Here is a 22,604-nt window from a genome sequence, read left to right as displayed (position 1 = left end):
CCGACTGTACTGTACCTACACACACACAAACAGACTCACGCATTCACTGCATGAGGGGTTTTCATCCATTGCCCCCTCAGTGTCATGTGTAGAGAGGACATGATAATTTACGAGCCTCAGTTGCGCTGAATGAAAGCCAAATGAATCGCAGGGGCGACGAAGGCAGGAGACAGCTATCCACTCTTTCCATTCCCTGGCAGATGTGTGTGGTGCTGATCAGCAGAGTACACTAGTGGGCATGAGAACAACATCCACCATATAGCATGGAAGACCATCTCCCTCTGCGCTGGTTGGTCTACTTTGTATCATAGCAACAGTGGTCAGGGAAACAGAGAAATGATGAGAGAGAAGAGAAACTAAAGCTGGGTACAAGTTAGTCACACACATGGAGGCAGTGCATCTACTGTGGCCAATCGATCATGGGACACAATGGATGCAAGTTAGTGGATCAGAAAATGGATCAGCCCACATGCATATCACTTGGAGTTTTGTTTCTGGGCTTTAGAGGAGGAAGAATGAGGTGAGGTGTGCGACTGCCAAGGAAACCAAAGTCTGGAGCATCTCCTAAATATGTCTTTGTCTCTTTCTCGCTCTTTTTCCCTTTTTTTAGGACTGAAGAAGATAAGAAATCCAGAGCGAATGGTCAGGATTGCTGTTGGCTACACAGGACACACCCCTCCCAAGAGTGACGACACTGACGCCAACAGTAAGAGACACACAAACACTCTTCACACGGTTGGTGCGTACACGCGCACATTTGTCTGTAGCACAGGGTGACTCTGGGAGCAAGTATAAAAGCCTTCTGGCAGAATGATGTGATGCGGGAACTGAGGTCTCCTTCTCATCTGCTCTGTAACAGATCACACTTACACATACATACACACGCTCACACAAAGCAAACACACACTCTCTGCTGAGACGTCATTTCAATTCAGCTCTGTTACACATCATGTTTATTCATGCATGCCAGTACAGTATTAGTGGGCTCGCACACACACACACTACTGCACATAGCCATAGAGAGGGCAGAGCTTACTTTCGCTATCAGTAGTTTATTGTCATACCTAATCTGTACACATGGCATTATGTATCTATAATCCGCAATGGGCCTGGTTAAACTAGAAGTGAGATGGAGTGTGTAATCTGGGGTCGCTGCATGGTTGTGGATGTGTGCGAGTGTGTCCTGGGCATGTGCATGATTGCTGTGGTGTGTTAGAGGGACTATAAAGGCAATGATTGCTTTGATTGGTTATTGATTGTAGAGGACATGACGCAGATGGATGTCTCTGCCTCTGTGTGTGTGTGTCAGTGTGTGTGTGAGTGTGTGTGTGTGTGTGTGTGTGTATGTTAAGGGGACAAATTGGAGGAAAATAAACAGATGTGAGGAGGAGCAGACAGACATGCTGCTTAGTGAGGTGGTGGTGCAGATGGGGGTTATGAGTATAGCGGGGGAATGTATACGTCAAAACACTCCTCCATCACACACACGCACACACACACACACACACACACCCAACCCCTTTTTCATTTCAAAAGGAGCAGATGGCCTCATACCTGCACCAGACCCTCTTATTTTGTTAAGAGTGACGAGAGCAAATGAGACTGTCACAAAATAGCAAATAAAGAATTAAGAGAAAATCTGAAAAGCAATAGAATAGAATAAAATAGAATAGAAAGGAGAGTTCTGTTTGGGATGGCTGTTTAATATGAGCTGAGACTTCCCGAGCCTATCCCTGTCTCCTATCTGTTCTCACGTCCCAGCTGGAGGATTACTGGAGGAAAAGTTTATCAGCAGAATGATAAAATTAGCATGCACGCCCATCTCTCTATCCCATCCCCCCTCCGCCCCCCGCTCTCCCTCTTTCTCTCGCCTCTCCCTCCCTCTTCCTGCACTCTCGCTCATCCCATGCTATGCTCCCCCCTTTCTTCTCCCTGCCCTGGCTCTCCCTCCTGCCCTCCCACCCTCCCTCCCATCCCTCTATCTAGCTGCTGTGCAATGAGCCTTTCTTTCTGTCACATTAATTTCATCCCGAAAAGGGGGAAAATGTGAAAATTTCCCCTGACGCCTCCTAATATCGGTAGGGGGAGAGTTAAGAGTTGCATTTGGAGCATTTTTCTCTCTCTTTACTGAGGAGAGTTTTATAATTAACTGACAGCCATCTCACAAGGGCATTGGCTTGTTTCTGTGTTAAATATGGAGATGACAGTTTTATGAGGTAAAATATTCATCAGTCGGAGGCCGCTCTTCTGTGTGATTCCAGTCTAAATTATGGCATTTGATAGGCTACCAAAGCAATGTTTCACTTTGGTCGAACATTTTCACTTTTTAGCACGCATACCTCTATATGACTTAATGAGCCAACAGTTCCACATTAGCATTCAGGCTTTGCCGCTCTTTTAGACTCTTTTTTACTAGATTAGCAAGTGAGTGAGTGATCTATGAATATGTGGCTTACTGCTGAGGGACTCACATGAAGCAATGCAGGTCTCGAAACAGTTTTATTATTTCAAATACAAATATAAATGTGAACAGCCCTGAATTTCCATATTTAGATGTGTTTCCCCCGTGTCCCAGGATGGTTCATTTTCCTGGGTAGCCGGAAACAAAAGAGAAGTTTTTGCCCCATGTCACACCATAGTACAGCTCCACTGAGGGCCATTTGGAACAGATGGAAAAGACGATTGCGACAGTACCCAGGCTGAATTTTTTAAAACAGGGACGCATTCTCTGGTTCAGGATTGTTAGAAATACAAGATACAACCCTTTGGGGTGTTAAAGCTCATCAGCATTCAACAAATCTGCAAAGTTGGTCTTCCATTCCTCGTCAGCGGGGAGGGTAAATGTGAGGATGGGTTAAGATGATGGTCGTGTCCATGAAGGTGTGCTTTGAAAGGGATTTTGGTACCAAGGTCACTGAAAAAAAAAAAAAAAAAAAAAAAAAAAAACGCCACTCTGGGACAAATACTGGGATGTGTATTCTTTGATCGGCAGGCACTGTGTGTGTATGTGTGTGTCTGCGTGAGTGTGTGTGTGTGCGCGTGTGTGTGTGTGTGCGGGAGTGTTTGTGTGTGCCTACGCATGTGCAATGGGCTTGTTTGATGTGGTGGTTCTGGTACATTTCAAAGGCGAGGCTCTGATGAGAATTCTTCAGAACAGCAGGGGGAGGGGAGGGGGTTATAGCCAGGAGGGGTGGGGTTTAAACGCTGATTGGCATTCATAGCAGAGAGGCCGGAGTGCTGCTAAAAAAGAAATTAGGCTTTAACTAAGCTGCACCATTCAGCTGTTTAACTAAGCTGCTGCACCGTTCAGCTGTTTGAAATTTTGTCTTCTCAGGCCTTCTATTAATAAATGCATAATTGATTAGTGGGAGCATGAACACACTGACACAAACACACGCATGCTCTGACACTTACATTCTCACACGAGCACACACACATAGACCCCACTCATGTCCCACTACAGTACTTTTCTGTCTTTGTTTTACCTTGTTCCATCACTTGTCCTTGCAGATTTCTTGCTTTCTAAATCTTCTCTCTCGCCGTTCATTAACTGTCTCTTTCTGGCTCATTGTCTCCCTGCGTCTCTGTCTCCCGCTCTGACCCTCCCACCTCACCTATCTCTCTTTTTCTCTCGCTCTGTCGTCTGCCCTCAGGTAGAGTATAATTCCTGTCTTCCCAGGGGAGTCATGAATGGACGCCCTCTACTCAAATGCTTATCAATAACCTTTGAGTGCTTGCTCTCTTTGACTTCTGAGCGGCACACCCGTTGGGCATGCAGTCACAAACAGGCACACGCGCACACACACGCACGCACGCATAAACACACCAGGGGCTCTATCTTTGTGTGGACGCTATGTGCTGGTGAAGTGGTATTTTCCTGAGGCACAGTGGGATTTTTTTCCTCACCTGCACCTATTCGGTATTTTGGTGATTCTCCGTGCTTGGCAGTGGGTGGAGAGGAGCAGTAGAAGCACTTTCACTGGTAGTCCAGCAGCACCATATAGTTTTGGTGATGATATACTCATAGCTCTCTCCAAAACTACTCAAACCCCTATTATTCATGTTTTTCTTGCCTGTTTTGTTACACATTATTCCACCTGTCATGACATCATATCACACTGAAGAAAAATAAAGGCTGGTTATATTTTTGTCATTGTCAACAAATCCCATGAAAAGACCAAAACCAACAATGTGCTTGCCTGTCTCTCAATACCTAAATACTTCCCTGTCTTAAAGACTTAGATCTTCAAACATGAGTCACAAATATGTATTTACATTTTTAAAAAATGCTTAACGTCTCCTAAAACAGCTTTTTAGCACACCTTATCAAAACAGGAGCAAATAGTGCATTTACAATATTGGGGACTAGTTTCAGCAGTGGATTCAGTGACCTTTACATCATAAGGACGGTGAAAGTGGGATTGATTCGAAATAAACTGCTACCCATGTCCATCGTAATAAAGGAACATCTCACCCAGTGCGACGGTGTGGCTCACTTATGTCGAATGGTTTTTGCACAATAATATGGTAGAGAGGAATAAGTTGTATAAGGCTCTTGCTACACAGGCAATACATGTTAGTGGGATCAGTTTATTGATGACTTTGGTCTTTTAGTGGATTTGTTGATAATAAGAAAATATAGAATATCCATAGACTTTATCCCTTGGGCAATAATGAAAAGGTTGTAAAGATTAATTACAGATTTTCAATAAATTATGTTGCCTTACCAGGGTAGTGTGGATCATTGTCATTTTAAATAAAATAGTGCATCATTACGCACAGAAAACACTGAACTCCCAGGACTTTCAGTATCTGCAGAAACATAATTTAAACTTCAAACTAAACACCACCTGCCCATGCAAGATTTGGGACGTTGTATATTTGTACTGGTGACTCTCTTGCTCCTGTACAAGAATATTAGTTTCCTCTCAGGAGGAGCTAGTCTGGAGTCTCTACTCCATTACCAAACTGTCTGTATAACACTGTGGGGAGAGCATTGCTTTTAAAGGGGATAAGAGATGCCCATGTGATTGGCCATGATTGTTACCAACCCCAAATGTACTGATAATGTATGATAATGGGTTCTTCTTAATCCAAATCTGTTTCCGGCTGGATCCCAGGTGCGCTGTGCACCCACACCTGCTGTCCAAAAATAAGTGTGCTGCTGCTCCCTCTGCGCACTGCACAATTACCTTGTACCCTGCACCTTGAATGACCAAATTATCAACCTTATTGTCTACATCACTTGCATCAACCTCTTGCACAAAGATGACGTGGAATTGTTAAACATAGTTGGTGTGCACTTTGCCTGCTTTTTCCTGTTTCATTGATTAGGAATAACATACTCACTGTGCCATGCAAAATATCAGCCTGACACCTCTTTGCACTGCTATGCAAAAAATTCTCAGCCGTATTTATGACAAATCCAAAATACCAGCAAATTATCACAGATCATGTACTTGACGGGCCAAAATGTCTTTTAATAAAATGAATTAAAGCTTATGTCCTTCTCAGGCCTGAACAAATCTTTGTGCAAATTCACTTGCTGAAGGCCACATCAAACCAATAAAAATGCTACACAATAAAAAGTTGTTATGATTTTATTCATTAAGGTTCCCAGAGATGCTGCGTTTTGGTATTCTCCTCTCACAATCTGTCTGTGTCTGATGAGAAATTTCTCTCCTCTTCCTACTCATCCCTCATTTATCTTTCTTTGTCCTCACCCGCTCTCTTCCCCTGCCTCCCCTCTCGCTCCAGATGAGCCAGGCCAGTTGAAGATCTACCTTCCTAAGAAGCTGCTAGAGTGTCTCCCCAAATGTTCCTCTCTGCCCAAGGAGCGCCATCGCTGGAACACCAACGAGGTGAGAATGAGACAAACTCAAGAGGGAAATATCCGTGACAGTGAGACGAACTTTTTGCTGGTGACTCATCTCTAGCTAATGTCACATTGAGAGATGAAGAGGAGGTAAACAAACACAATGGCAGCTTTTCATTATGGGACCCTAAAACTGTGACACCAAGAAATAAAAAAAGAAACAGCAACCTGAGCTCACAGCTAAAAATCCCACAGACTGTACTTTCCATTTGGGGGTGTTGCTGTCTATTTCTCTGTGTAATCCAAACAACTCTGGGTTAAGGCGCAGGACTCTGGGGCTCCTGGGTCTGAAACTATATAGGGCTTAGAGGCTATGAAACAAGAAATGAGGCTACAGATTGAATGTTTCCACTGCTGATTGTTACTGAGTTCAAAAACCCTATGGCCAGTCAGATAAAGATTGTTATCTGAAGCAAACGTTGTTGCTATGCAACCATAGAAAGCTGTTAAATGCGTGGCACATTTCTGCTCATAGGTGCTTTTTTCTATTTTGTGTTATGTGTGAAAATGATGCTCTAGTTACATTGTGTAATGTTGTCCTCCAAAACAAAAAAATAGAGGGAAAAAATGAAAAGCTGTCTGTGAGGTATGAACAACAAAATCAGTGATCATGCACCCAAAGGATTTGATCATAAAGGCTGTTTAAGTTAAAGTAACTTAGGGGCTTTTTGCACTTCACTTTACTCAGTGTTAACCACATTGTAGTCATTTTAGTATGCTTCGGCTGTTGAAGGTTTCCCACAAATTCATGGCTACCACTCATTAATAGAGGGCTGAGTTTGCCCTGCTCTGGGCCAAAATTAGCATCATATTTGCAGAGTGAACAATAGATAACTTAAATTGTGCTGCTGGCTAAGTGGTACAATGTAAAATTAGGCCAAATTAGGTTGGGACAAGTCTTTACTCAGGGCCAAAGATATACCCTGAGCTGAACATGTGGGGTGTGAAAAGCTTTTCAGAGTCGTATGTTGTTCCAGACTTAAGCTGTTAGTTTAGGGAAGTGTTTGATGGGTGGAAATGGATGCAGGCATTTATCGTCAATAGCTCCTTGTTTATGCATTGCACAGCTCTCCACTGGTGGTTTGCTCCATCCATTGTGATGTGGTTGGCCTCTGCTGAGACATTTTCTCCATGTGCAGGCTGTGCACTCCATTATGGATGTGTGTTTGTGTGTTTGTGTTATTGATTACCAAGTCCAGCATTATTATGCAATGCAAAGCTGATTTGGCCTGTGGTTTTTCTCTCAGGAAAGTCATTACATTTTTCATGCAATCCATCTCAATGAAGGTCATACTGGGAGTTAAGCACGGCGCCTACTGAACAGTGTGCTCACATGAATAGGCAGTGTGTGTGTGTGCGTGTCTGTGTGTGTACGGTTCAGAACAACGTGACCGCTGCTGGTTAGGGACTTCCACACATCTGTCTAACCAAGAGCAATTGTGCACGAGGCGCAGGGACTAGACCAAAGCAGCTTGTTGCTGCCCCCTCTCCTGCCCTGTCCCCCTCTTTCTCTCCATCAGTCTTCCAACTTACCATCTAGTCCTCTCTATCTTCATCTTTCATTTCCTCCCCCTCCCCCCCTTTCTCTCTCTCCATGGCTCGCTCTCTCTCTGATGAGGAGGTACAGGCTCAGTTCAGGGGGAGGTTGGGTGTCCCTCAGCGGATTCCTTCAAAGCTCCTCTTCCACCCAGGCATAAAGTTTCCTGCATACTTAAACACTCCATTGTGTCTGCTGCTCCTCTTGCTTGGTGCTTTCATAGGGGGAGCCGTGTGCATGCTTGCTGTGTGTCTAGTGCATGTATGCATTTCAGTCTGTGTATGTGTTTCTGCCTATGTGTGTGAGTGTGTCTGTTAGGGATGTGCACAGCTCCAGATTATTACGGTAGCTGCTGCAACAGAAGAATTGATTTTTTTTTCTGTGTTTGTTGATTTTTATCTGTCTGTATTGCAGACATAGCAAGAAATGTAATAGTTTCTATCAGCAGTGTATTGAAAATTGAAATCATCATTGGTCATCAAATTTTATACACATGTAGTGTTTGTACGTCCACCATAGATTGTAGCATAGCACAATTTTATATGTGGTATTTCCAGATCAATCAGCTGTCAAGTCAGCTGTCAAATTTGAAGCTTCCAATTTATTTATTCAGTCACATCCCCTCAGTGTGTGTGTATGTGTGTGTTAAAATATAATACTGTTCTGGTCTATGTGGTGCTCATGAAGTGTGATGATGTGTTATTGACAAATGTGTGTTGAAAACGCCCAGTAATTATTAGGTGTGTAGGCACACTTGTGTGTCTGTGTTTGGGTGTGTATGTACATGTATGCTTTTGTGGGTGTCCATAGAATTCCTCATTTCCATATGCTTACGCATAAGGAAATTAAGAATTGGTTTTGTATTTCCTCATCCTCTGTTTGGGTGCTTGGTTCCTGCATGCTGTTTGTACACGTCTGCATGTAGAATTAGGATTATCCTTAGAGTGTGTGTGTGTGTGTGTCTGAATATGAAGAGAGTGTGATAGATAAAGAGATTACCATTCTGTGTTTGGATGAGGATGCCTCTGATTAAGTCAGAACCAATCTTTATGTCTTCATCTGATATGTCCTTATTCTCACCTTTTTCTTGGCATGCATATGTCTGTGCGAGTTTGTGTGTGGGTACCTGGGTCTGTGTGCATGCGTGTGTGTTTCTTTTCTTGCACATGTGCACGATTGCATATGATCCTCTGATCTCTGTTTTGTCACGCATGGCTCCCCCCGACACCTTGGCCTCCCACAAGCACTGAGCTGTGACCCCATACATTTTTACCCGGTGCACTCCTCATCCTCCTCCTCTCTGCCTTTCCTCTCCTCCTTCTCTCTCTCTCTCTCTCTCTCTCTCCCCTCTCTCTCCATCTCTCTCTTTCTCTCTCTTTTGTGTATCTACTGATGTGTGAAATTATTCTGGGATGGAGGGATGGATTCCTCCCTGAAGGGCTGAGCGGAGGCGTGAGCCTTTTGTTCAATAATAGATTGGGGGTGTATGTGTATCTGTCCATGGTAATAGACTATAGACTAGTTTTAGATAACAAACCACACTCAGGTGGACAGACTGATGGTAGAGCCTCTTTTATCCACCCATCGGGAATGACTTGTTGTTTGCTTTCAGCAAATTCTATGCGGCGCTGAAATAAGGAGGTTATCAAACTTTTTCAAATGTAGATAGAGACAAACTTTAGAGTCTGGTCCTGGGACTCCAGCTCATGAAAAGATATGATTACTTGTGGGGACCCTTGACATACGACTCATATTTTAAAAAGCCAGACTGAGTTGAATACTGAGCAAAATTCCCTTTCAAAACTCAAATTTAAACAATGAAGCATGCACACACACACACACACTATGTGAATGTGCATGTCATTGCATGATCCCATGTGCATTTTAAAGGCTTCTACTTGAGAGCAACCATTCACCCCCCAAACTATGATTCTAGTGACGCAACTGTCAAATGGGTTGATGCAGACTTCAGTACATCACACAGACGACAGACATTGTGCCACGATGCTTCTGCATGTGAGTCTGCTCCACATGTCGCTAAAATGTGCATGTGCAGGAAGCAAGTGTTATGTTATTAATGATGTGAAATAATATAATATGAAAACATGCAGTGTTTTATTGTACAGCTCTGTTCTTGTCATGTAGTGATATACTGGAAGCTGTATGGTGTTAAGGCAGCTAGTTGACAGTTCACACACGGTCATTTCTGTCTGTGCCGCTGCATGACACTAACATGATTGCTTGAATGAGAAGCAGATGAAAAAGCAGCATATACATTTTGGACCGCTGCCCCATCTGCCTCCTCTGTGTGTCTGTGTGTGTGTGTGTGTTCGTGTATCAAGGGTAGGTGTTGCCATGGTAACAGATTGGGTGTGTGTGCGTGTGTGTGCATATTCCTGCTAATAGCATGATCGATGCATGTGTGACACAAACGGCGTTTGTGATTGTTCAGTACATCAAAGGTGATAAGAGAGATGTGACAGAACGTCTGCTTGCAATGCCGAACATGCTCGACGGACCAAAAAAAAAAATCTCTAGATCTCAGGTAAAAATGTCAAGAACCCACTCACACTCACCTGTGCGTGCTGTGGCATCTAAGCCCCAATTTCTAGCCCAAACAAAGCTCTCTGTGTGCATGTGTCGCTGTCTATGAGTGCCTGAGTGTGTTTGCATGTTTAATTTATTATTCATATCATTATTGTTGTTTGTAAGCCATTAAATAGATACATTGAATTAAATATGCATGCATTGCATTGCGACATTTCTTTGTAGAGATATTTACCATTTTTTTCCTGTAGGTAAAACATGTGGCAGGCAGGAAAATTGTCTGTAAAACAGGTTACACGGGAGGGAGAACGTTAAATGTCAGCTACAAAATACTATGGAAACCCAGAGCAATACAGTTAGCAGACAGCCAGTAGCAGGCCTCTATGTTCCATTTATACTGTGGTGAAGGGTGCCCTTGATTTATGAATTTGATGTGTGAATCGCTAATGTCCAGCTCACACTGGCAGGGGGCCAGGAGAGGCTGACACTCTCCATTTTGTCTGCTGTGTCTGAACAAAGACAAAAGAAACACGCCTTTTGAAACTTACCAAAAGTTTCATTTTTTAAAATGAAATGGGTGTGCCGTTCATGCATTTGTTAGATAACACAATTGTAAGAGACTTGGTGTATCCGTGTAAGTGTGTGTGTGTGTGTGCGCGCGCGCGTGTGTCCCAGAGCCTGCCTATGGCTCTAACCTCTCCAGTTGACATTGAGCTCTGTGCTGTTGCCGTTTACCAGAGTAAAGCATGGTTTAATGAGGGGGCAAAGAAGCCAGCACACACACATACACACTCACACACATGCACACACATGCCTGCACACATGTATATACACACAGAGACATGCACACACACAGTTCCAGAGGGTTGTTTCACAGCTCCTTATATTTGATTCCTATTCTTTTATCTTTAATCATTCCTCTGTCTTTTGGGTTGAGAGATATTTTATGTTTGGAGAGCGCCAAGTTATAATCACTAATTAGTCCTCCAGGCTCTCTCTCCCTCCCTCTCTCTTTTTCTCCTCCTCTTTGTCTATCTCTCTATCTCTCTCTGAGCCAAGCCTAGCCCAATTAACACCCAACGTCATTTTGTGACTGTTGTGACTTACATTTCCGCTCAAACTGCAAACATCCATACTGTCCTTATGACCAAACGGCGAGATCAACCAAATGCAGAGAATTAATTAGATTTATTCTTTTCATGAATGCAATTTCCTCGCTCATACATGCAATTATACTGCAAGCTTTTCATTGGCAAATGAGACTGCACGTGGTAAATTGCACGTGTGCATGCGTAGATGCCTCACAGATTGCTGGGATCAGTGTTTCAGTGGGTTTCGGTCATGCAGATATTTCACTACACACAAATTCACAAGAGGCTGAGATTAACCAGGTTTTACAAGTCTAGTCAGGGAAAGCCAGGTGTCTGAGGTAGGAGTTAGTGTGGTCTCTCCTCTCCTCTCCTCTCCTCTCCTCTCCTCTCCTCTCCTCTCCCCTCCTACCCTCCTACTGTTCTATTTTCTCCATGTCGCACAGACCCACTATTTATCTTGCCCACTATAATTTGACACAAAATATTGTTAACTGGAGACACAGAAATATATTAAACAGTGGGAATGTGTGACTGCGAGTGTGGGGGTGTTGTGTATGTGCCTGAGCTCGTTTGTGTGTGCCTGAATATGTGTGTGTATTTGAGTGTGTCATTGTGTTTTAACTTCCTGTTAGATTCCAGGCCCGACCAAAAAGAACTGAATGACCAGCAGTGTCTGCTGTAATAAGAAGCCAGCCTGTGCAGTGAAGACAATCCTTTTTGTATCCTTAAATGTCCCCACATAGAACTTCTGTAATATCTGAGTCCTGTGTAAATTAGATTTAATTCATTGGAGACAGATAAAGCATTAAAATGTGTATTTGTGTGCATGTGCGCACACACCGATGGTCCTCGTACTCCTACTTTGAGTGCTTGTATTGCATGTGTAGGGCCTTGTCTAGATAACTTTCTAACTTTATTTAAGTTGGAAAACTTTCTCCGACTGAGACTTAGCAGGGTTTAAGAGTCAAATATATTTTACAGCAGCACAAGGCAATTTTGCATGTTTACGTCCCCAAATAACAAGGATATGTCAACAAAACATCACACTTTAAATCATGCACCACAGGTGCTGGAACCCTATGGATTTTTATAGAAGTTTTCTTAAGCATTTTTGTGGTTTAATCATATCTGGAGCTTAGAGACCTATAAAGGAATATGCCTAGTTCAGGATTTCCGAAGTTAATACATACTGTATTTAATACTCTCCGCTCATGTTTTACAAAAGTAGTTTTCAGTAACACATCTTTTTTTCATAGTGCACATGCAGTTCCAGCTTGTTGTCATGGGTTTGATGCAGAAACTAGTGGTGCACAAGTCCAACAATACTACAACAAAAAATAATATCAGTATTCCGTTTCACATTGTGTGTACAATGTTTTACACAAGTCTGGGTATGTATTTGTTTTGTCTACAGGTCTAAAACACAAGTAGCACCACCATGATACCCACTTTTCTACTCATGTTCATTTGCTGATGCTCACTCTGCAGCAGTCTCCTGAGACACCATTATTTAGCAATATTTGAATGCAATTCATATGATCAGTATGCATTGAGCATATCTCTGGACACCTGAGATGGCATGAGCTCTACATGAGTCGTTTGCAAGATTATTAATGAAGACTGATACAGCTTCATTGTTGTCTGAGGATTATGGAGTTGTCCAGCAGCAATAGAGGGTGGGAGCTGCTACAGCACATATTTTGTGGATATATTTAAAATCTCTCTGACTACTCAGGAAAGCCTTTTCTGAAAATATACGGTATCAGGCAATTGCATGAGGCCAAAAGTCCTAACATATATCAGTATCAGTAACATCATATCAGTAACTAATTGAATCGTAGTCCTCAGATTCTTTTCCTCAGCATAAATTCAGTGTGCATTTCACTTCATTTCTGCATTGATAGAATTTATCTTTGTATTTTACACATTTGAGCTGTTTTTATTTTTTATTTTTTGCTGTTGCTGGCATAATATTGATTCAGTCTCTACAGAATTTTTCCACACTTTTAAGGTTCTCTTATTTCTAGTGCAGCGTAATATTTTTATGCTGAAAGTTAGAAAAAAACGCAATTCAAATAAACATTTGGGATGCTCTCCAATAAGTGCATATTTGTGTTTTCATTGCAAATTTGCCCCTGTATATTTCACACACACAGCATTATTAGCTACCTACCTCATGGCTAATCCAGACAGTAAAGACATGCAAAAACAAGACGCAAAAATGAAGTTGGCAAAGAATATGTGTAAAAGCAGATATTTAATACCAAAGCAATCAAACTTCTCAGACCTATTTGCAAAGGGGCTGCAAAGTGTATCAGACCACATTTGTTAGTGCTCTATAAAGTTGCTGTGGGGTCAAATTGTCAGTTTTGTTGATGTGATATGGATCTGAGTATGTTTGCCTCATAGGCCTCAACCCACTAATGGCCACTTGCAGGCTGCAGCTCTATTTTTAATTAAAATTGTTGAGATTATGTGGTTGTTTAATTGCAAAATCAATGCTGTTTATTGCTGAGCAAAAATACAATATAATGATAAAAAGATGTCAGCTGTTGCTGTTTCAAAACACTTTAATTTATTTTCACTCGTTAGCGATTTACTCTCTGTACATTTGATTTCATGATGAACGTTGATGTGTATGTGGGGAATAGTGCATATGCATACTTAGTGAATGTGAGCTATCAACCACAGAGTTGGTTAATGTTTAACATTCACTGGTAGCATTTCTCAAGGTAATGTCTGCGTTTCCCTCTTAATGAGTAGAGAAGTCATATTATCATGGAGCTCTCCTGCCGTGTTTACTGCACACTGTGAACAGTGTTCATCAACTGGTTTTTGGCCTCATGGAGTTTTGTTTCACAATTAAAGACTTAAATTTTGAGGCAGCAATGCTTATATCCACATGTTTTTATATATGGATGTAAGTTAAGTAGATGTTTCTCAAAAATATAAAATAACATATACTGGTAAACTAAAGTACATCTCATCTGCCCTTCAAATGTTAAGAGGCACACACGCCATAAAATTGGCTCAAATTACTCAGTCCTCATAAAACGATCACAGTATGATGCAGATCAAATGTGCTGGCATGTATGAAAAAATACCAAATACTTTGAACTTTGGTCATTTTTCTGATGTTATAATCTTACTGAATTGGACCTCCTGTGTCTCACAGATCTCAGTTTATTACAGGAGCCTAGCCAAAGGGGTAAATTGGCTTTCTATAAAATCCACAAAAAAACGAAGTGAGAGAACTGTGAATCTCATAGCATTTTCCACTAACATTATCCTGGAAGTGTACACATTCACAAGATTTACCCTGGGAGATGTATACATTTACTGGTAAATATACCATTTCTCACATTTACCTTAATAGACACGGAACGAAACACTGCGGTGTGTGCATGCGTGTGTGTGTGTATGTTGCATCCCACTCAGGAGACCACAGTATGTATCCAGCGTTTCTCTCAAACTGCAGTTCTATCCAGCATCACGTACTTCTCCGTCTCCCTGTCTCTACCCTCTTCTTCCTCTCGCTACCTCCTGCTGATGTATGGAATGTCTACTCTCATATGGAGTGTGTTTGTAAAAGTCATGGTAATCAAATTTCACTGATTCCTGGGGGATTAAACAAGGTGGCATTTGTGTGTGTGTGTGTGTGTGTGTGTGTGTGTGTGTGTGTGTGTGTGTGTGTGTGTGTGTGAGTGCGTGTGTGTGTGTGAGTGCGTGTTCTGTCTCTGCATACACCATATTAGCTGTGCATGAAGTTGTGTATTGTAATGCAGCTGTGTCATTAGTCTAAGACCAGCTCAGCTGTAATATGTCATCCATCATCTAGTACTCTAAGGAGGCACCTATATAAAAGATACTGATGCTGCATTTGCATACTGACAGTGCATATATTTAATTGTTTTAATGCACAGTATAAAGGAGTGGGTGTCGAGGTGATAAACACCTAACGTGGAAGGGAGAGCATCTCACTTGTTTCTTGGCCTGGTGACAGAGATTGAGAATAACGTTCATTCATGTCTTTGGATGCTTCACAGTGAAAGTTTTTGCTAACAATATCACAGACTTCTTTAAAATTCCTGTGTAATACTTGGCACGAAACCAGTCACAAAAATTTGATTGTTATCCAGTCGAAGTGTTAGCTCACGACTTCAGCAAACAGGAAAAACATGGCAACAGCAAGATTTCCCAGCCCAAAAATAGGTATTACCCAGTGCTAAGCCTAACTGCATGATTGCCTCTTGTTGGCAGCATATATGCTCTGGCAGTATGTTTGTATAGCTTGCCAGCTCGCAAGTCTTAACATTGTTCAGCACACAACATCAGCATCGCTTTCTCTCCAGTTTGTGTCTGCTCGAAGGTGTCATTGCATGTTGAACTAGAAAGTCACAGTCCATTACAGTTCATATGAGGTGGAAAGTTACCAGGACAACCCGGCAGGCAATGATTGATGTCTGTCTCCTCCTCAATCTCTAAAAGTGCATTAAATTAGCAATCATTAAATGGCTTTGCCAGAACTGTATGCACTGATGAATGAACACAACCAGATTTAAGCAAACAAAATGTCTCCCAAAGGTCATGAAAGGTTCCATAGGCAACGTTAATACAAATAAAAACAGCTTGTGTCCTTGTCTAAACAGTACAAATGTTGGTTATATTTCTCATCTCCTCCTGTTTTTTATTTATATACACATATCTTACATTATATAGAAGTTTAAAGATAGCTAACATACTTTTGCGCCCACTGCATGAGTCACAGTGCTTGAAGAGAGGGTGCTGACTCTGGGCTCTACCTTGTGCAGTGCATCATCACTGTAAATATACTCTAGCCTCAGTGAAGAGGAGCCCCTTTGGATCTATTGATACACTATACCGTACACTTATAAACTATTAATGGCATAGCACACGTTCATCAGATATTATCACTTACGGCTTCTCGCTGCTCATGTATTTTGTTAGCTATGGATGAGTAGTCTGCCCTTCATGCACTGGTTGCAGCCAAGTGAAAGTCATGGAAAAATTTCAAGATGGATTGGTCTCCATCCAGCTGAATTCAAAATGAAACAAATCCATCCTTTTTTTTTACCACAAGATGCAATAAATAAGTTCCAGGCACTGCCCAAATTCAGCTGACTCCTGATTTGTGGTTATGACTCTGTTCAAGTCAACAAGAAAATGAGTAAAGCGTTTTTCGGATTTCAAAAATAATGTCTTTTGCTAAAGAAAATAGCATCATTTTAATCAAGTGCAGTTGCAGCAAAACTGAATTCTGTGGGGAAGGGGTTAGATTAGATTCTGCATATTTTTCTGTTGCTTGTGGTATTGTTTAATTGTCTGTAATCAATGGCAGTTGGCCAAGTAAAATCACATCATTTTGTTAGCTGGAAAAAAGTGTTATTTCTGAGCAAGAGGTGAATTTTGCTCATTCTCTCCTTGACTCCTTGAAGCACAAGCTGGCAATCACCAGAATTGGGAATGCATTTGGGACTTCTTTATTAAACTATGTGAAAGGTATATCACATTTTGCAATACCCTGAAAGAATGAGTGCAAGGCCCATAGTAACAGTCTATTCAGGTCTACAGCCCAGGGCTTCATCCCAGGCAGAGGCAGATCAAACTGCACAACAGTGGAAGCCAGTCACCGGAGCATGGTTGATAACCTTTAATGTTTACTTTTGCCTATGATTGCTTTAACTCCATCTGCCCGTCTCCCAGTATGAAGCCTGCAGGTCTGATGTCGGTAGAAAAGATAAACCCGGGATTGCAGACAATTTGTACATCTGTAAATTGATGCCTGTCTTTGGCAGTTTGTTTTTGAGGCTTGAGGAGAGTTAAATATGCATGACTTCAACATGGGTGGCTCCAAGTTTTTTTTTCCAAAACAACAAACAAATGACATGAAATCTTTATTTGGCGTAGACAAACAGAATTCTGAATTGATTTTTTTGGAGAGAGGACTCCACGTGAGCTCCAGTAGTTAACTAGATTTGTTTGTTTCTTCTGAAAAGGAGCTACAGAGATATTTACTGAGGGAGCACACACACACACACACACACACACACACACACACACACACCCTGAACAGCTGCGTAACCTCACACACAAACATACACATGCGCGCACACACACACACACACACACACACACATATGCTACCATCTTCAGTTGGTTGAGGAGGAGACAAACCTAAAGATCGCCACGGAGACCCATCTTTCAAATTTATTCATTAAACTCCCAAATGCTCCCCTTAACGAATGTAATTAGAATATGGTAATGAGAGAGGGCTGAACCAGGGAGTGTTGTAATACGCTTAGCAGCACAGAGGGAGAGAAGAAGAGAGAGACAGACAGAGACAGAGAGGGAAAGAGAGTAAGGGAGTTAAAGGAGAGAGAAATAAAGAGACTGACTGACAGGGTGCCAATTTATGTCTTGTTGTAAACAAGTATTTATGCCAATGAGAGGTGGCACACACACTATTTCTCTCTCTCTCTCTCCCACTACATTTCTCTCTCTCTCTCACTACATCTCTCTCTCTCTCTCTCTCTCTCTGTCTCTCTCTGTCTCTCTCTGTCTCTCTCTCTCTCTCTCTCTCTCTCCTTAGCATACCAAACCTCCTCAATAACAATAACATCAACAATAGCAGAGCAGAGATGAGCCTCGGAGGGCAGAATGACTCACAGTGAGACGAGGCATCAGGGGTTAACACAACCACTGGAGACTCCTTCATTGAGACACCCCCTCCCCATCCTCTCTCTCACCCTCTCACTGTCTTCTTCCACCTCCTACTGGCAAACGCACATTCGTCATTAGAGATTTCAAATGCGCGTCTGTGTGTGCGTGTGTGTGCGTGTGTGTACGTGTGTGTGCGTGCACCCCTTCCTGGTTAACTTTGTGGGAGTTTTGAGGACTCTGACAGGCTTTATCCAAGACGCCCTAGCGCAACGGGGGTCCTGGCATTGTGTTTGACACCACACACCTGTTGCCGTCTTTGATGTGCTCACCCCCCTGCTGAGAGAGAGGGGGCCGTCTCCTCAAATGCAAATACAAGGCAGGAGGAAGAGGACAGGTAAAGTGCGCAAGAGAGAGGAAGTCTTAGAAAAATATGATTGATGTTCCCTCAGTGGATTGGGGCTGACTCTACCTTGCTCTCAGGTCTCTGCTAAAAAAGTTTGTGCTACTTTCCATACTATCAATGTGTGTGTGTGTGTGTGTGTGTGTGTGTGTGTGTGTGTGTGTGTGTGTGTGTGTGTGTGTGTTTGGACTTCTATATATTAGCAAAAGGGAGATGAGAGGGAAATGAGACAGAAAAAAAGAGGGAAGCGGGTGAGCTGAAGGTAGGAGAGAGAGGGGGAGAAAGTAAAGAGGTCAGACCAAAAGGAGAGGGAGTGAAGGAGAGGGGAGAGTGACTATTTCATTATAAAACCGTCACTCACATGGGCAGCAGCCACCACACAGACTCTTCTGAGACCAGGCCTCTCTGGGTCTGTGTGAGTATGTGTGAGAATATACACTCGTTCTTGCCTGGGCAACCTACCATGCCTTCGTTTTGACATGGGACGTATTTTTGTGTCCATGCATGTCGGAGTGTGTGTGTGTGTGTGTGTGTGTGTGAGTGCTGTGAGAGTTGTGGTGTGACAGAGATGGATGCAGCACGCATGTCTCTCTCCCAACCAGGTGACAGGGGCGGGTCCCCTCTGAAGGTCAGACCTTGTCCTCCAATGATAGACCAGTGCTAAATGTGTGTGCATGTGCGTGTGTGTGTGCGCGGCAGTGTGCATGTGTGCACCAATGTGTCCATGCAGCATATGTCGCTGAGAGAACAAGAGGAGAGACGGAGAAAGCCAGGACAAGTTTTATTTTTATTTATTTATTTTTTCACACGAGCGACTTTGTGTATTAATAGACGGCCCATTTGTATGCAAGTGTGTACAAGTCTTTTATGTCCATGGACGTGCATGTGTGTGTGTTGCCCAGTGTGCGATGAGGTGTTTATATGATAAACACAAGGCAAGCTTGAGAGGAATTCTGATCAGGGGCTTTGCAACAGTTGTTATGGAAACAGCATTAAGCAGTTGTATTAGCCAGTGGAGGTAATATAAAGGCTGTTGAAAGTAACACACAGTGGGGAGCGAGGCAGTTTGGGAATATAATACAAACTACACATTATTGCTCTGGTTTACAATAGACTTGATGAAATTTTATTATGTGGCTAGAACAGAACAAAATTATCCCTGTCGTAACTCATTGTCGGGCTCTGTTTCTGGTGAGAGCTACACATTTTAATTAGCCAGGTTAGAAGAACGTAGTGCAAACAAGACATTACTGGTCAGGTTTACAATAGCAGTCACATCATTTACGTGAGCTGAAAGCTGAACACAACTAAGTCTTTATTCAGCTTTCTCGTCGCAACACAATCTTAAGTTTGGAGAAAAGCAGCCACTGCTCCGTGACATTGGTGACTTTAGAGGTCACTCAGGACTGTTTGAATATTGCAGGCCGTGATTCTGTGAGATTGGAGTTGTCACATTTCTGTCAACAACTGTGGATAAAGACGTGGCCACAGGCACCTCTCAATTCTAATGGATTATTGATTATTACAGTTCAAATCAAATTGTATGACAATATAGGTCTGGCATAAAATTGCCATTGTTGTGCTTAATTTTTATGAAGAGCCTTTGAAGGGGGCATGTTTAAAAATAGCCCACGATCAATAAAATGTGTTTGTAACAAATGGATGAGACAGTTCTCCGGATCAAAATAACAACCACGGAGAAGCCTGTAGTCTGCAAAAAAATAGAATAAAATAAAATAATGATAATGATAATAAAAACAGGGGTGTCTATCAATGTCAGACACTGACAGGGTTCTTCTGGGAAAGACAGAACCGGTGCAGGTGCTCAGGAACAAATTACAGCATCAGCACACCTCCCCTGGTAATGCTAATGCAGTTCCTTCCCCCATATATGTATACAAGTCATACCACACTGAAGGAAAAAGACAGAAACGTAGTCTTGAAAAGGACGCTTCAGTCTGCTACCTCCCCATGCCACCAGAATAAACTGTTCAATGCCAAATGATTTCTGTGGTGAGAACCAGAGGCAGCCTTCATTTGAGGCACCGCGAATGGATGTGACAGTTGCAGTTTACAGACAACTCTGTTTTCCCCAGATCTCTGCCGGGGTGATGCTCATCATTAGACTTCAAACGTGCACGCACACACGCACTCAGATGTACACGCGCACACACAGACACACACACATGCACAGACACTAGCCTGTGGCTAGACCCTATAACGGATTCTCCCTGGGGAAAGCTCCTGGATAAGTCTGTTGCAGTGTAGGCGACCCCCCACCCTCCCTCCCCTCCCTCCTCTGGAAATCTCCCTGAGGCCTGTGAGTGTATGTGAATGTGTGTGGTTGCGTGTGCATATGTATGTGTCTGTCTGTCTGCTTTTCTGTACATGCCACCAGTTTCTTGGAGGGAGATGGTCTCAGTGATGCGTGAGTGGGAGGCTGATTTCCCCAACTGCATCGCTCGCTCCAATCCAACTTCCCACTCATGCGCTCTGCTTTGTTAGATATTTCTTAAGTAACTCTCTCTCTTTCTCACTTTCTCTCACACACAGACAGACAGGAATAGGTGTGTGTGTGTGTGTGTGTGTGTTTTTGGAAAAATGTGTGTGTGAATTCAGCTGGGCCTGTCGTAATATATTATTACGTAGACTCACACAGACATGCAGAACGTCTGGGTTTCTAGAGTAGATCCCCGGAGAAAGATACTTGTCCCTGTCCCTGTGTCTGGCACAGCTAACACACACACACTCACAGTATTCCTGAAGGGTCAGTGTGTCGCCAGGCATGCTCAAAGCGCTCCATCACTGGTTTCCACTGGGACAATAACTGTGACTTCCTGAGGATCGACCTTCACCATCTTACTTCTGTCACTCTTCACATGGCCGTCAGTGTGTGTGCGTGTGTGTGTGTGTGTGTGTGTGTGCCAGTGAGGGAGTGAGGAGCAGCGTGTGTGTCTGCAGTGAGAGTGTGTGGTGTGTGTGTGTGTGGGTGTGTTTTAGAGTGTGTGTCAGGCTGCTGTTTCAGCTGACTCTTCTGTTTCTGGCTTTTTAATGGCTCTTATGGGGCAGGCCTTTAATTGCAAGTCTCTCTCCCTCCTTCTTAATCCTCCCATCCTTCTGTCTCTCCCAGCCCCTCGTCTCCTCTCTTCTACTCCTCTCTCCTCCCGCCTCCCACTGGCTGACAGTCACTAGGGGAGCCCGAGTGCCTGGCCGGGGCTGTGGAGGCCGTATAGGATATTGACTTGCTGCGGAGTGGTTTGGGAGGAGGAGAGGTGGCTGCCTGTCACAGCTAATGAATAGATGCATAAGTGAATGAGGCACTCTAGTGTGTGTGTCTGTGTGTGTGTGTGCGTGCATGTGTTTACGTGTGTGCGCGCGTGCGCGCGCGTTGTGCATAGCTTTTGCTAAAAAGTTTTATGTGCCTCAGACAGACAGACACTAAAAGTGGCCAGTTTGATAGTGATGATTATTCGGAGTATGATGACAGTCCCTCCCACACACACGCACACACACAACACACGCACAAACTCACACACACACACATGCATATATGTAAAGACACATATAAATGATAAATGCAGGATGAGGCAGCGGGGGGTTGGGGCACGAGGATCGAATGGAGGATACTAAAAAAACAATCCAGTTAAGTGCCAGCACCCTCCAGCTGCTCTCTCTTTTCGTCTCTCCCTGCCTTTTCTCCCCTCTCCCCCTTTGTCCCTCCATATCGTCTGATCGGTGTGAAACTGGAGTGCTCTCATGCCAAACTGGGACAAATACCTAAACACACACACAAACACAGAAAGAGGCAGAGAGAAAGAGAGGGAGAGAAGGTCTGGAGAGGAGACTGTTGATCTGAGGGGGCAGATGAAGGAGTGCTCGAGTGTTGATGTCTTCTTCACTATTGCTTTGTGCCACATTTCAAACACTGATTGCCTTAAGAGGACAATTTACATTTCATAGTCTTTCACAACAAGTGGGTGAGACGGGAGTCAGAGATAGGGGGAGAGAGAATGTTGTTTCAAGGAGGAAGCCAGGGGTGAGAGAGTTCACCGAGCAAAGGGAAAAGGCGGCATTGCGTGAGCAACTAAAAAGCAGGAGGTATAAACAATAGTTTCTTTTGGGCTGCATCTCTGTGTGTCTCTGTCTGTGTGTATGGACGTTTTGTTTTGCCTTACTCTCGGTAGAATGCACCTGTATGATTTGAACTTTCTTTTTTTTCCTTATTGGATTCATGTGAGTGTGGAAGAAGAATAGAAGTAGTGTGGAGAGGAGCTGAGGAGATGAAAAGAGAGCCGGAGGAATTAGGAATCAAGTTAGGAGCAGGCTTTATCTGACGGGAAACTGTGAAACTGCAAAGTACAAGAAAACTTTTCCTATCAACGCACTTTCTCAGCTAGTGTATGGGTCTGCACCCCCAGTGTGTGTGTGTGTGTGTGTGTGTGTGTGTGTGTGTGTGTGTGTGTTTATGTGACC

The 22,604-nt window shown here is 43.1% G+C and overlaps 1 protein-coding gene across 1 annotated transcript in view; it reads left to right on the top strand.

Annotated features, from left to right (window-relative positions):
- The window catches only part of LOC121612865 (calmodulin-binding transcription activator 1-like), a 49,073-nt gene that overhangs the window by 1,544 nt on the left and 24,925 nt on the right, over nt 1–22,604 (top strand). The window contains exons 2-3 of the mRNA XM_041946021.1: nt 611–706; nt 5,758–5,861. Of these exons, the coding sequence (XP_041801955.1) occupies nt 611–706; nt 5,758–5,861 (200 nt within the window). The remainder of the gene's footprint in view (nt 1–610; nt 707–5,757; nt 5,862–22,604) is intronic.

Source organism: Chelmon rostratus, chromosome 2 (genome assembly GCF_017976325.1).
Source record: "Chelmon rostratus isolate fCheRos1 chromosome 2, fCheRos1.pri, whole genome shotgun sequence".
Lineage (NCBI taxonomy): Eukaryota > Metazoa > Chordata > Actinopteri > Chaetodontiformes > Chaetodontidae > Chelmon > Chelmon rostratus.
This window is presented reverse-complemented; position numbering and strand designations above follow the sequence as displayed.